The sequence below is a fragment of the Nyctibius grandis genome, chromosome 23 (assembly GCF_013368605.1).
Source record: "Nyctibius grandis isolate bNycGra1 chromosome 23, bNycGra1.pri, whole genome shotgun sequence".
Classification (NCBI taxonomy): domain Eukaryota; kingdom Metazoa; phylum Chordata; class Aves; order Nyctibiiformes; family Nyctibiidae; genus Nyctibius; species Nyctibius grandis.
The window spans coordinates 710,551-721,861 of NC_090680.1; the positions used below are offsets into that span (position 1 = coordinate 710,551).

The window sequence follows — 11,311 nt, forward strand, 5'->3', positions numbered from 1 at the left end:
TTTAGGGCTTCATTTGATCTTTGTTTTTCAGTTGTGTTAAATCACAGGCAGGCTGGTATCAACTAGTCCCAGTGCTTTGCCATTCACTTTCTGATTTTGCAGCATAAGCAGTTTACTGCCTTGCTTCCTTTTTTTTCCAGGCCTTCCATGTTCTTCCTTTTTATCTTAAATGTCAGCAGAAGGACATTTGGCCGTGGACCAAGGTAAGCACAACAGTGAAGAGCAGCTACAGAGAAGAGCTGCAGCCTTTGTTTTCTCATGTCCTCCTCTTTAGCCGGTGTACCCCATAGGAATTTGTTTCCCTTTGAAAGTGTTTCCCTTGGACAGCATGGGAAAGTTTCCTATACATATTTTGATTACAAAATTCTAAACTGAAAACTTCATTGCAAATAATGGTTTCATTTTATTTGTGGAAATAGGGAAACTCCACCTTCCTTTGGCTGTCGTTAACCCAGGCCATGGCACTTTGACAGGTTCTCTGTTTTCTGTCAACAAGATCTCTAATAATTTATGTCTGAATAACTTTCAGAGTTTCTTTTTTATCATCGATTATCTTGGACTTTTCTGCAAGCCCAGAGACTGCAGGCCTACTCCTTGCTGCCCTGTTCACTAATGACTTTGGCTTCACCACCTTTTCAGTTCGTTTTTTTATGGCAGGATATCCAGAAACAGCTCACTAAAATTAACAGAGTAGGTAGGGACAGGGAAGCCTGAGGCATCCCATTCCCAATGTAATGAATGGTTTATACCCACACTACTCACAAAGAGTCTAAGAAGGAAATTATGCTTTAAAGATTTTTTGGTACGTGATATAAAAAGTTTTACCAATATTTCTTCAGAAAAATATAAACAGGAAAGCAGCATAAAGCTCTCCCCAGAATGGGCTGATTAGCAAATACAATAGAAATATTAGTCAAGAGTCCTCGAAGAGAAAGTGGAAGGAAGCCATCAAATCTTCCATGTCTCTGTGTGATGATTCAGTGCTTAATGGTAGGAAACGAGAAGCAAATAAACAGGAAAAAGAGGAAGGAGCTGGCAGGGAAAGTGTGGTAGGGAAAGAACAGGTCACCCAGAGCAAGTACTCCGAGAGGCTCTGATAGACATCTTTAACAATAGGAGCAGGAAAACGAGTTTGAAGAGGACTCCATTTCAAGTAAAGTTCAAAGGAGGGTAATTAGCCAACCATCAACTCTCATGAAATGCAGCAAAAGGAAAACGTTATTACTTGGTGTAATTTTAATGACACATTTTCATTGTTTCATTTTTGTAACTATGCTCCTTTATTGCCCATCATTGTTTATAAGTTAACAAGCTCTTTTTTTCATCCTTACGCTTTGTCCAGTTACAAAGCAAACTCTGAGTAACCCGAGACGGGAGGGGGCCTCCCAATGCAATTCTTGCAGTGTTTTGCAGACCAGTGTTTCTTGAAGATATTCACAGGGCGCCAGCAGACACGTCCATTGAATTGCCTTCCACAATTTGGGATTTGGTGGCACAGGGGCTTCCTCCACTGACTAGCAATAGCCGAGAAAGCAGCATTATGGGGAAAGTAACCAAAACAGAAGCACGGATTTGTACTCATGCAGCTCCTGTTTTGCAGGCCACTGGGTTAGCTTTTTGTGTGTGGGTGTGGGTGTGTTTCTGCTTCTCTTTTCTTCCTGTGAGTATCACGGAGCTCTCGTGACCATTCTCTCCAGCCCATTTCACTGAAACTTCCTCTAGTCAGCTGGAGGTTGCTACTGCTGTGTGCTGATAACTCATGGATACATTACTCAGCAGTGATCTGTCCTGATCAGCCTCGGGGCAGATGACCAGATCAGCTGGGGTGGAACCTCAGATTTCCTCTGCAATTGCCAGCCACAGCTCATTTCACTGTCTCCCTGCAGCAATGGAAGCCTTCCTCCAGCTAGTTCGCCTTTTCTGCGCAAGGGTATTACAATTCTTCTCCCGTTTTCTTCCCACACCCACGCTTACAGTGTCATCTGCTATTCCTTCCACCAGCATGATTAACAGAGTCAGTCTTTCCTCTCTGCCACAATCTCTAATATCATTATCAAGTCATCTTGTCTCACAATTACTGTAACTTTTATCCTCCCTAACCACTTCACTCGCTAACAGTTAATCTGAAGGAGGCTGCTAGAACATCTTTCTCTTTTGATCAGCTTCAAGGTTGTAAACACTTAATCGTGACCTAAAACCTTGATCTCGTATCACAACATAAGAAGACACAGAAATATTTGAGTGTAGCGCATGAAAACGATGTCTGTGTCAAGCCATTATGCATAGGAGGGGTGTTAACATCCATTACCGATTAAGTATTTACAGATCAGTAGGTTTAGATATTTGGCAGTCCTAAAAAAAAACCTGACTGGAGATCTCCCTTGCTTGTTGATTTTTAATACAATTTAGGGAACTTAAAATCCAGAAGTCTCAAATGGTGTTCATGCCACGTTGGTATTCAAAAGGGCCAGCAGCATAGGACAGACAAGATAGCCATGGTCCTAGGCAAGCTAATGGAGAAGCTGGTACAAAATTCTGTCATTAAGGGCTGAATGCAGCATATTATATGAATATCCTTAGTGCTAGTCAATATGGTTTTGTAGAAAAGAGTTCTTTTTTTAAAAAAAAACAAATCTGATTTCATTCCTTGAGGAGCCCAAAAATCAGAATGATAAAAGCAAGTGTGTAGATACTATCAAAGTCCAAGGAGCTTCGTGCAGGGCTTCGGTGGCGTTCTGATTTCACAGCCTGCCTTCTACCATACTCATCGTAGAGCGGGCCGGTTGGTCCCCTCTGCCCGCCTTCGCCTGTCCCGTCCCGGAGGAAGAGCCCCGGGGGAGGCGGCGGCGGGGTCCCCGGACCGCACCGGCACCCGTGGCCCCTCACACCGCAGCCCCGGCGCCTCTCACAGGCCTCGGCGGCGGAGGGCGGCGCCGGTTCGGGTACGGCACCCCCCGACCGCTGTCGCCCGTAGCAACGGGGCAGCCCGCGCCCGACGGCGGGGGGTGGCGAGAGGGGGCGGCACCGGCGGAGCCGATCGCGGGCGGGGCCGGGGTGCGCGGCGAGCGCGGCGAGCAGGGCCGCGGCGGGGCCGGGCCGCCGGCATGTCGGCCGGGCCGCGCTGCCCGGTGTGCGCCGAGCCCCGCGTCTCCCCGCGGCTGTTGCCCTGCCTGCACTCGCTGTGCGCTCCCTGCCTGCGGCGGCTCGGGACGCTGGGGGAAGCGGGCCGGGCCGCCGGCCGCAGCGTCCTCTGCCCGGTGTGCGACGCCGAGGTGGAGCTGCCGCCCGGCGGCGTCGGCCAGCTCACCCCGGACTGCCTGTCGCTGAGCGGCGGCGGGGCGGCGGCGGGGTGCGACCTCTGCGCCGACGGCGCGGCCGCCATGCGGTGCCTGACCTGCGGGGCCGACCTCTGCCTCTTCTGCTGCCAGGCCCACAGGTGAGGGCGCGGCGAGGCCCGGGGCGCGCGGGGAGGCCTTGCCCTCTCGGGGTGCTGCGTGTGGGGGGGTGCAGCGGGCAGGGACCCCCGCAGAGCTAGCCAGGGCAGTAAACCCACGTGTCGTCCGGTTTATTCAATCCCTAACTGGTTTGTATCCTCCCTGGAGGATGCTCGGTACTCAGGTGGGGGACCTGCTAGCAGTAGCTCGGTCAGCCCTCTTCGGGTGAGGCCATAAGGTCCAAAATCAGGCCACCCTTGGCCCGTGGCGGTGCCCGCTTGCTGGTTTGGATCCCAGTCTGCATGGGCAGCGCTCCCACAGGCGTGGGCGCGGGCAGACCGCTAGCAGGACAAGAGCCTGGGGGGTTGTGCTGTCCACCCTTGGAGAAGGCACGTGTCCCAAGGGAGAATGGGGAAGTTAAGCTGCCGGTGGTCTGCCTCTCTCCACCTCCAGAAACGTTTACTGTGCGTAGGTGCAAAGGCACCCTCAGGAGAAGTGAAAGGAGGTAAGTGGAAGTCCTGACGCTAGCCTGCCTGCTGTGGTTGCTACCTCCTAATGATCGACCTGAGTGCTTGCCTGTTAACTGTGGCGTCCATGTATCTTGTGTGCATTTGCAGCATTGCTGTGAGGCTAGGAGCCTGCAGCAGCAACACTATGGCTTCGCAGGGTGCCTGATGTTGCAGGGTTTAGCTCTGTTGGAATATGGGAAAAGTGAAGAAGCGACAGCAGAGGAGAGCTGTGTGCCTCCGAGAGGGTCATGGCAGTAAGGCAGGAAGAAGAGGTGACTGCAACAGATGTAGGAGCTGAAGAGGAGGCGGCCGCAGTGGCCAGTGAGCAGCCCAGAGGAAAGGCAGCACCATGAAAGAAAAGTGATAGGAAGTCTGAATGGCCGCCTGAAGCAAGGAGGTGACAGGCAGGGTCAGAAAAACACCCAGTAGCACTAGGCAGGGAAGGCTCTCAGCCTGGGTTAATCAGCTCAGCCTATTCCCTCCACGTCTGCAGCTCCTTTCCACTCCATTAGCAAATTCTTTCCCCAGAAAGAACTGAGGCAGATCCCCTGCTGCCCTGCCCCCCTGCAGATACTGGTGCCTGTGGTAAAACGGCTTAGTTACCTTTCCAGTCATGGCTGTGATTTTCAGCATACCATTCCGATTAGCTAGTGCCTCATACCCCATGCAAGCTGCTGAAGAGTGATAAACAGACCTTGAATAGCAGCCTGCTGCACTGACAGAAGTAACTGCACAAGTTATAAAGCAGTAGAAAATTTGTCCCAGTGACTTGCTTCCTACCTAATTTACAGATACCATTTCTTCACCCACTAGCATCTGCTGACTTGCACCTGATTTACTTGATGGCAGAGCAGAACAAGGGCCAAGGAAAACCATTTTGAAATTATTTCCTGGTGTGCAGGGAAGATTTCTAAGGATCTGAGTGCCGCTGTTGTGCTCCTTGGAGTAAGTGAGAGAGATCTGAGGTTGAAGTCAGGGAAGTGTGAATTTGAAGGGTGTTATGCAAATAATGCTAGAAGGCTTTGAAAATGCGCTGGACCCAAGGGAGATTAGTGGGAAGCACAAGGAGTAGTGTCAGGGCCATGTCCAGCTCTGTGATGAGGTTGCTTTGTGTTGCCAGAGGAACTCCATAGAGCTTGGTCCTTGGAGTATTTCTTTGCTTATGGCTTGGAGCTCCCATTGCAACTGCAGAAGTAATTAGTGCAGGAGACAAGGAAGGAGGAAAGGCTTTTACGTCTTGCTCAGTAACTAGCTCCCAGTGTCCAAAATAGTATAAAATGGAAATATTCTAGTGCTGCCCTGTGACATGGTGGATGTCTGGGTCATAACAGGTTCTTTGCATCCCATCCTTGGTCTCCTCTGAGCTGGACCTAACCTGGTGGCCAGAAGGAAATGGAGTTTGACTTTTGGAATATTAAATGTTTTACTACAGACTGTCTTCTGGCAGTGGCCTGAACTAGATTCTACCCTAAGGGATATTAGAGCTCATTTGCCTCAGTGAATTAAAAGCTGGTGAAAATCATTGGGCTGATGTCTGAGGAGCCTGGCACCTCCCATTCCCCTCCAGAAGTGACTGTCAGTGAGCAATTCTGTTTCAAGACACCTCCTGTCAGCTCTCGCTTTGTAGGGCTCACCGCCCTCCTGCTGCCTCTGTCACAGCAGGCTCTGTGGGTAATTGCAACTCTCCCACTTCTGTCGGGCTGCATGAAGGGGCTGCTGGCAGTAGCAGCCTGGCAGCCCATTCTGAGGTCTGTGTGTGGCTGTGGTGGGGCACATGATTCTTGTGCCTGAAAACAGTGCTGACAGCATGCAGGGACCCTGAGAGCAGCCTCTAATGAGCTGCTTGCAGATGCTGTCCTCTTTTGCGTGGAGCCTTGTCCTCAGGATAGCACAAGTCCCTTGATGCAGAGTGAATTTCAGCGGAGACAGGAGGGAGCAGCGCACACTCTGACTTGCAGTCTGTACAGCCTGGCATTCGCAAGGGGTCTCGGGTGTTTACGTTGCACATCTAACATGCACGAAGTGACATGTGGTTGCTCCTTTCTAGGAGACAGAAGAAGACGGCCTCTCATGCCGTGATGGAGCTGGAGAACACCAAGGATTGCAGCCAGGCCGGGAAGCCTCTCTTCTGTCCATCCCACCCCACGGAGGAGCTAAGGCTGTTCTGTGAGCAGTGTGACCGGCCTGTGTGCCGGGATTGCGTTGTAGACAGGCACCGTCAGCACCCCTATGACTTCACCGGCAACGTCATCCACAAGCATGGGGACGCCCTGCGGGAGCTGCTGAAAAGCACCCAGCAGCACGTGGGTACACTAGAGGATGTGCTGAGCCAGACTGAGGACATGGGCAGTGCCATCCACCGTCGCGCAGAGGCTGTGGCCACAGAGATCCGTCTGTTTGCCAGTGGGTATGTGAAAGCGATTGAAGAGCACCGCGACCGGCTGCTGAAGCAGCTGGAGGACTTGAAGGTGCAGAAGGAAAACCTGCTGCACTTGCAGAAGGCCCAGCTGCAGCAGCTGCTGCTGGACATGAGGACAGGCGTGGAGTTCACGGAGCGCTTGCTGACAAGTGGCTCGGACCTGGACATCCTTGTCACCAAAGGGGTGGTGGCGAGCCGGCTGGCAAAGCTGAACAGCGTTGCTTACAACACCTACCCCAGTGTGGATGACAGGATCCAGTTCTCTCCCCAGGAGAGGGCAGGGCAGCGTTGCGGCTATGAAGTTTTTGGGGCCATTATCAATAAAGTGGTTGATCCAGCCAGATGTGCCCTGCACGGGGAAGGTAATGGGGTGCTGTACAACTGCTGAATGGGAACGCGCCGCTCCCTGAAGTCACTTCTCCGTTCTCTGTACAGACATAGTGTGCAGCTTAAGGCACTGTTGGCTCCCTGCTGTCCAGACATTGACTAGGGGCAGAGGTAGAGCCCTGACAGAGGCTGCATTGCTCGCTGAGGGCCTATGGGAGCCGTGCTGGGCAGGGAGCCAGAGAGCTGTCCCCGTCCAGATGTACAGAGAGTACTGGAGCTGCCCTCTGCAACATCATTGACCTCAGCATGGGGCTGAGGTGTGAGGAGAGCAACCCTTAGGCCAAAGACAACAGCTTACTCAGGGAATGGGAATAGTGCCTGCAATGGCAGGACGTGATACTCTCCAGGTGGCCTCAGCTGTTCTGCAGCATGGGCCCAGGCAGATCTCCTCTGTGGCTGAGCAAGTAGGTTCATTCCCCTTACAGCTTCTGCTGAGATTGCCATGGGAATAACTGGTGTTGATGGTTTCATGGGTATTTGCTTACTAAGGACTTGGAGCAGGGCCAGCAAACAGGTAATGTTCAGACCAGCCCACAGAGTGCAGGCAGTTCTGGTCAGTAATGACCTGTGCAGGGCAGATGAGACAGACCCAGGGCTCATTCGATCGCTTTCTTGCCAAACTGTGAGTGCTGAGGTCTCTGGGGCTCCACACCGCACAGCGGGGCTGTTCCTTCTCCCTCCTGGTTGCATGGTGCACCTTGAGGCCTTCTGGGAAGATGCCAGCTGGGCTCAGCGAGGCAGGCAGGAAGACCACCCTGGTCCATACAGACCTTCAGGCTAAGCCTGCCCAACATCTCTCAGTGCCTATAGCTGTCCACTCTCTTCTGATCCCTAGTCGTACATTTACTTTTCCCTGTGAGTGGAAGGAGCTGTACGCCCCAGCAGCAAGGTCCTGGCTGTGCTCTGATGGGACTGCAACACTGCAAAATAGGTGGGAGGTGGCAGTCACGGCTGGTGTGAATCCTTTCTGGTCCTGTTTCTCTGCCTTGCAGATCTCCACAGTGCCCGTCAGAACCAGCTGACTGGCTTTACCCTGCTCTGTAACGACATCATGGGGGAGCGGATGGGGCGAGGAGGAGAGGCCGTGCGGGTCACCATCACCCACAAGGACAAGAGGGACTGGTGGGTATTTCACTTGAGAACTCCCTGGTCACTGGGTTTGCCTTTCTGCCTCCCTTAGCCTGGCTCCCTCCTTGCTTGGGCAGGTGGGAGGACGTGCTTCAGCACGTGGGTCAGAATCTGTAGGGGAAAAGGCACTACTCTTCTTCCCACCAGTATAGCAGTGCTTCCTACTGGTTGTATTTCACTGTGTGGAGCTTGACAGAGTTGGCTCAGATTTGTATTGAGTCTTGGAGTAATTTGGGACTTGTTAAAGGATTCAACTCTCAGTGGGTGTTAGACATTGTCAGAGTGAGCTGTTGCTCCTTCCCATCCCACCCAGGGCTCCTGCTTTTGTTAACACCTAATGAGCATGAAACATCCCAACCCCAGAATGACCATCCTGAGTCAGACAGTCCACCAAGCCCAGGAGCCTCTGACAGTTGATGGAAGTGCCTAGTTCATGTTCGGGAGAAAGAATGTGTGTCGGGACTTCATTGTGCTTTCTCCTGGAGTAGCAAGCGTTGAGCACTTTGACATGTTTGGAGGTTTTCTAGCAAGGGCAGGGAAGGCTGCACCTGAGCTCCTAAGTGTTTCCACAATGAAAATGACCAACCAGAAGAAAATATTTTGTAACTGTTTCCAGGCTGCACTTGTTACGATAAAGCAGCCAGGCACAAATGCAGAACCAGCTGGGGGCAGTTCTTAAGGAAAACATCTCCTGTTTTATAGTACATACATACAGTGTAGCTGGAGCAAGATGCCAGCGTAACTTGTTCCAGGAACGCTGGTGGTGGGATGAGCAGATGAAGAAAGGGACAGGATGCTAAAACTCCTTGCTATGGGGGAGCGTTGACAAGGCGTACAGAAGCAGTGCTGGCTGCACAGGTGCCCATCAGTAAGAGCATCACTGTTCAAGAATATCCTTCCAACGTACCTTTGTGCACGTACGACGCAGGAAGGTGTGCACACGAGGACTATGTGGATTTTGCTTGGGGGGGTAGAGGTCGCTGTGGCCACATTAACTCAGTTTCTTGTTCTTGCGTGTATGGAGTTGCTACATCCGTGGCTGACAGCCGTCTGGCTTTGGGTTGAGGCACAGCAGCTACAGAAGAGCGTGAAGTATCACCACACAGTTCATGGGAGGAAATGATGTAGGCAGTTGTACTGATGTGAAATGGTGGGGGGTGGGGAGTACAGCCTGCAAATCTGGAAGATTATAAACTGTCATGTCATGGGACTGAAGAGACTAATTAGTGGGGATTAGGAAGAACAGCTGCCTGATAATTGTCTGTGGAAAGCTCTTTCCATCTGTCTCTGAAGCAGGCAAGCAGTCCCCGAGTAACCAGCTGATGCTTTCTCCCTGGCACTCTGTCCAGCAGGGTTCCTTGTGAAACCCAGTGAGCTCCACTTTGGAAAGGGAGAGTTCACGAGCAGGGACCTAGAACTCCTCAGAGCATTGAAGAGAAGAGTTGGGGTCAATGTGGTTGGGATGGTGGTTTAAGTGATTCAAACCTGCCTTGTTTATGTCCTGTCTTATTCATGGTCTCTTCTGGAGGTAACTCCTCTCTGAAACTGTGAATTTACCCCATTTCTGAAGGCTCTTATCTGATGGGGTAATCTGACCTGCAAGTGTGCTGTCTGTTATCTTCTGCTCTCAGCGCTCAGGGTTGCTACCAATCCTTGCAGTGCAGCTAGCTTTGTGTGACTTCCTTTGTATGGTTACTGCAGCTCCCAGTCGCAGGTATGTGTGAAAGCTACTCAATGCTTGAGCATTGCTCGTGCATCCTGTTAAGCTCGCTTGAGACCCACAGCTGCTCAACAAGGCTGAGGATAAGGAACCGACCAGAAATCTAGGCCAAATGGTTCACATGTAGAGCAATTTTCTGCCAGTCACTAACCTCTTGGACTCCTCTCTGTTCATAGTGCAGTCAAGCCAACAGTGTGTGATAACGGTGATGGGACCTACCATATTTCCTACAGCCCGGAGGAGCCAGGCTTGTATGCTGTCTGCGTCTGTGTGAAAGGGCAGCATGTACAGGTAGCATTTCTTGTTTTAATTCCACAGCTGCTTCTTTAAGTGATTTTCTTTTCTAAGTATTTGCTTCAAATCTTTCTAAGGATTGCCTCTACCACTTAGCAGTTTAAGACTGGGCTTAGCGATTTGTGACTGACAGGATCACCCAGTTGTTTTTAGAAAACAGGGACACAACATCTGATCGCATCCACTGCAGCAGCCTCTCTGCTTGCGTGTCCTCTGCAGGGCTCTCCATTCACTCTGACGGTGAAAAACAAGTTCCGCCAGCACCACGGCGTGTTTCACTGCTGCACGTTCTGCTCAAGCGGAGGGCAGAAAGCCGCTCGCTGTGCGTGTGGGGGAACCATGCCAGGTGAGTGCTCAGTGTTCTGGTCGGATGGGGCTTCAGCGGTGACAAATGGCAGCAGGACGTGCTAAGGGTCTTTGTAGCACACCCCGCAGACAGAGACCGCAGCCAGCTCTGCAGGACGTGGGGCAGGGCAGCTCTGTCTTCCAGCCCTTCTCAGTGAGGCTAAGCAGCACTGTGGCTATGCTGGAGTTCCTGTGCTGGCATGTTGGGAGCTTCTGGGCTGTGTCACACGGTGCCCAATGCTGTCCTATGGAAAAGCCTCACTCATTTAGGATGAGAGTTGAACTCCCTTCTTTGTTTAATCCCAACTAGCTTCCCTGTCCTTGACCTGCATGTGTCATTGTGTGTTTTGTGTGTTTTGGTATAGAGCCAGCCTCTTTTTCTGTGCTTGATCTATGTCTAGCTCTGGCCATAGCCACCAGTGGCTGACACAGGTTTCTGCAGGCCTGTATCTTGCATTACTCAACAGGCAAGGGGATGGAAATATTCAGCTTTCCCCAGCGACTGGAACAGGGAGGTCCCTCTCTGTTGTTCTCTTTTCTTTAAGGAGCCCTGGTAATTTTGGCCTTGAATATGCTGTGCTCTCATCAGCACGTGGCTCCCCATCTTAGAGAAGTCCTGGGGCTGAAGGACCCTCTGAAAGCCTCTGACACACTGGGATTTTCTGGCCCACTTTTGGTTGCTGCTTCTCTTGCAGGTGGGTACCAAGGCTGTGGCCATGGACACAAAGGTCACCCTGGCTGCCCCCACTGGTCTTGCTGTGGACAAGTGAAGGAGAGCTCGGAGTGTTTGGGAGGGCCACCCAGCGACACCTCGCAGAGGAGTTTGCTCAGGACAGTGGCGCTCTGAGCAGCCGGGTGAGCCCCTGCGAGCCCAGGGCACGGCTGCTGGCTGCTGCATGAGCACAAACCACAAGGATCCCGCAATCACTGCATAGCCTTGCTGCCCGAAAACGTCGTGATGGGTGTGAACTGAGAAAGAGGAAAGAGGGAAAATAAAATTGTGCCTTATATTCCACCCGGGGCTGTGTACGCAAAGTTGTTTTGTGCCTGGACAGGAGCAAACACTGGGAACTGT

The 11,311-nt window shown here is 51.9% G+C and overlaps 1 protein-coding gene across 1 annotated transcript; it reads left to right on the forward strand.

Annotated features, from left to right (window-relative positions):
• The first annotated feature begins 3,079 nt into the window (after positions 1 to 3,079).
• On the forward strand, positions 3,080 to 11,251 carry TRIM45 (tripartite motif containing 45). The gene is made up of 6 exons (XM_068417542.1): positions 3,080 to 3,436; positions 5,991 to 6,724; positions 7,742 to 7,871; positions 9,774 to 9,888; positions 10,111 to 10,237; positions 10,932 to 11,251. The coding sequence occupies exons 1-6, from the start codon at positions 3,105 to 3,107 to the stop codon at positions 11,081 to 11,083; spliced, it is 1,590 nt and encodes a 529-aa protein (XP_068273643.1). The 5' UTR covers positions 3,080 to 3,104; the 3' UTR covers positions 11,084 to 11,251.
• Positions 11,252 to 11,311: the final 60 nt, after the last annotated feature.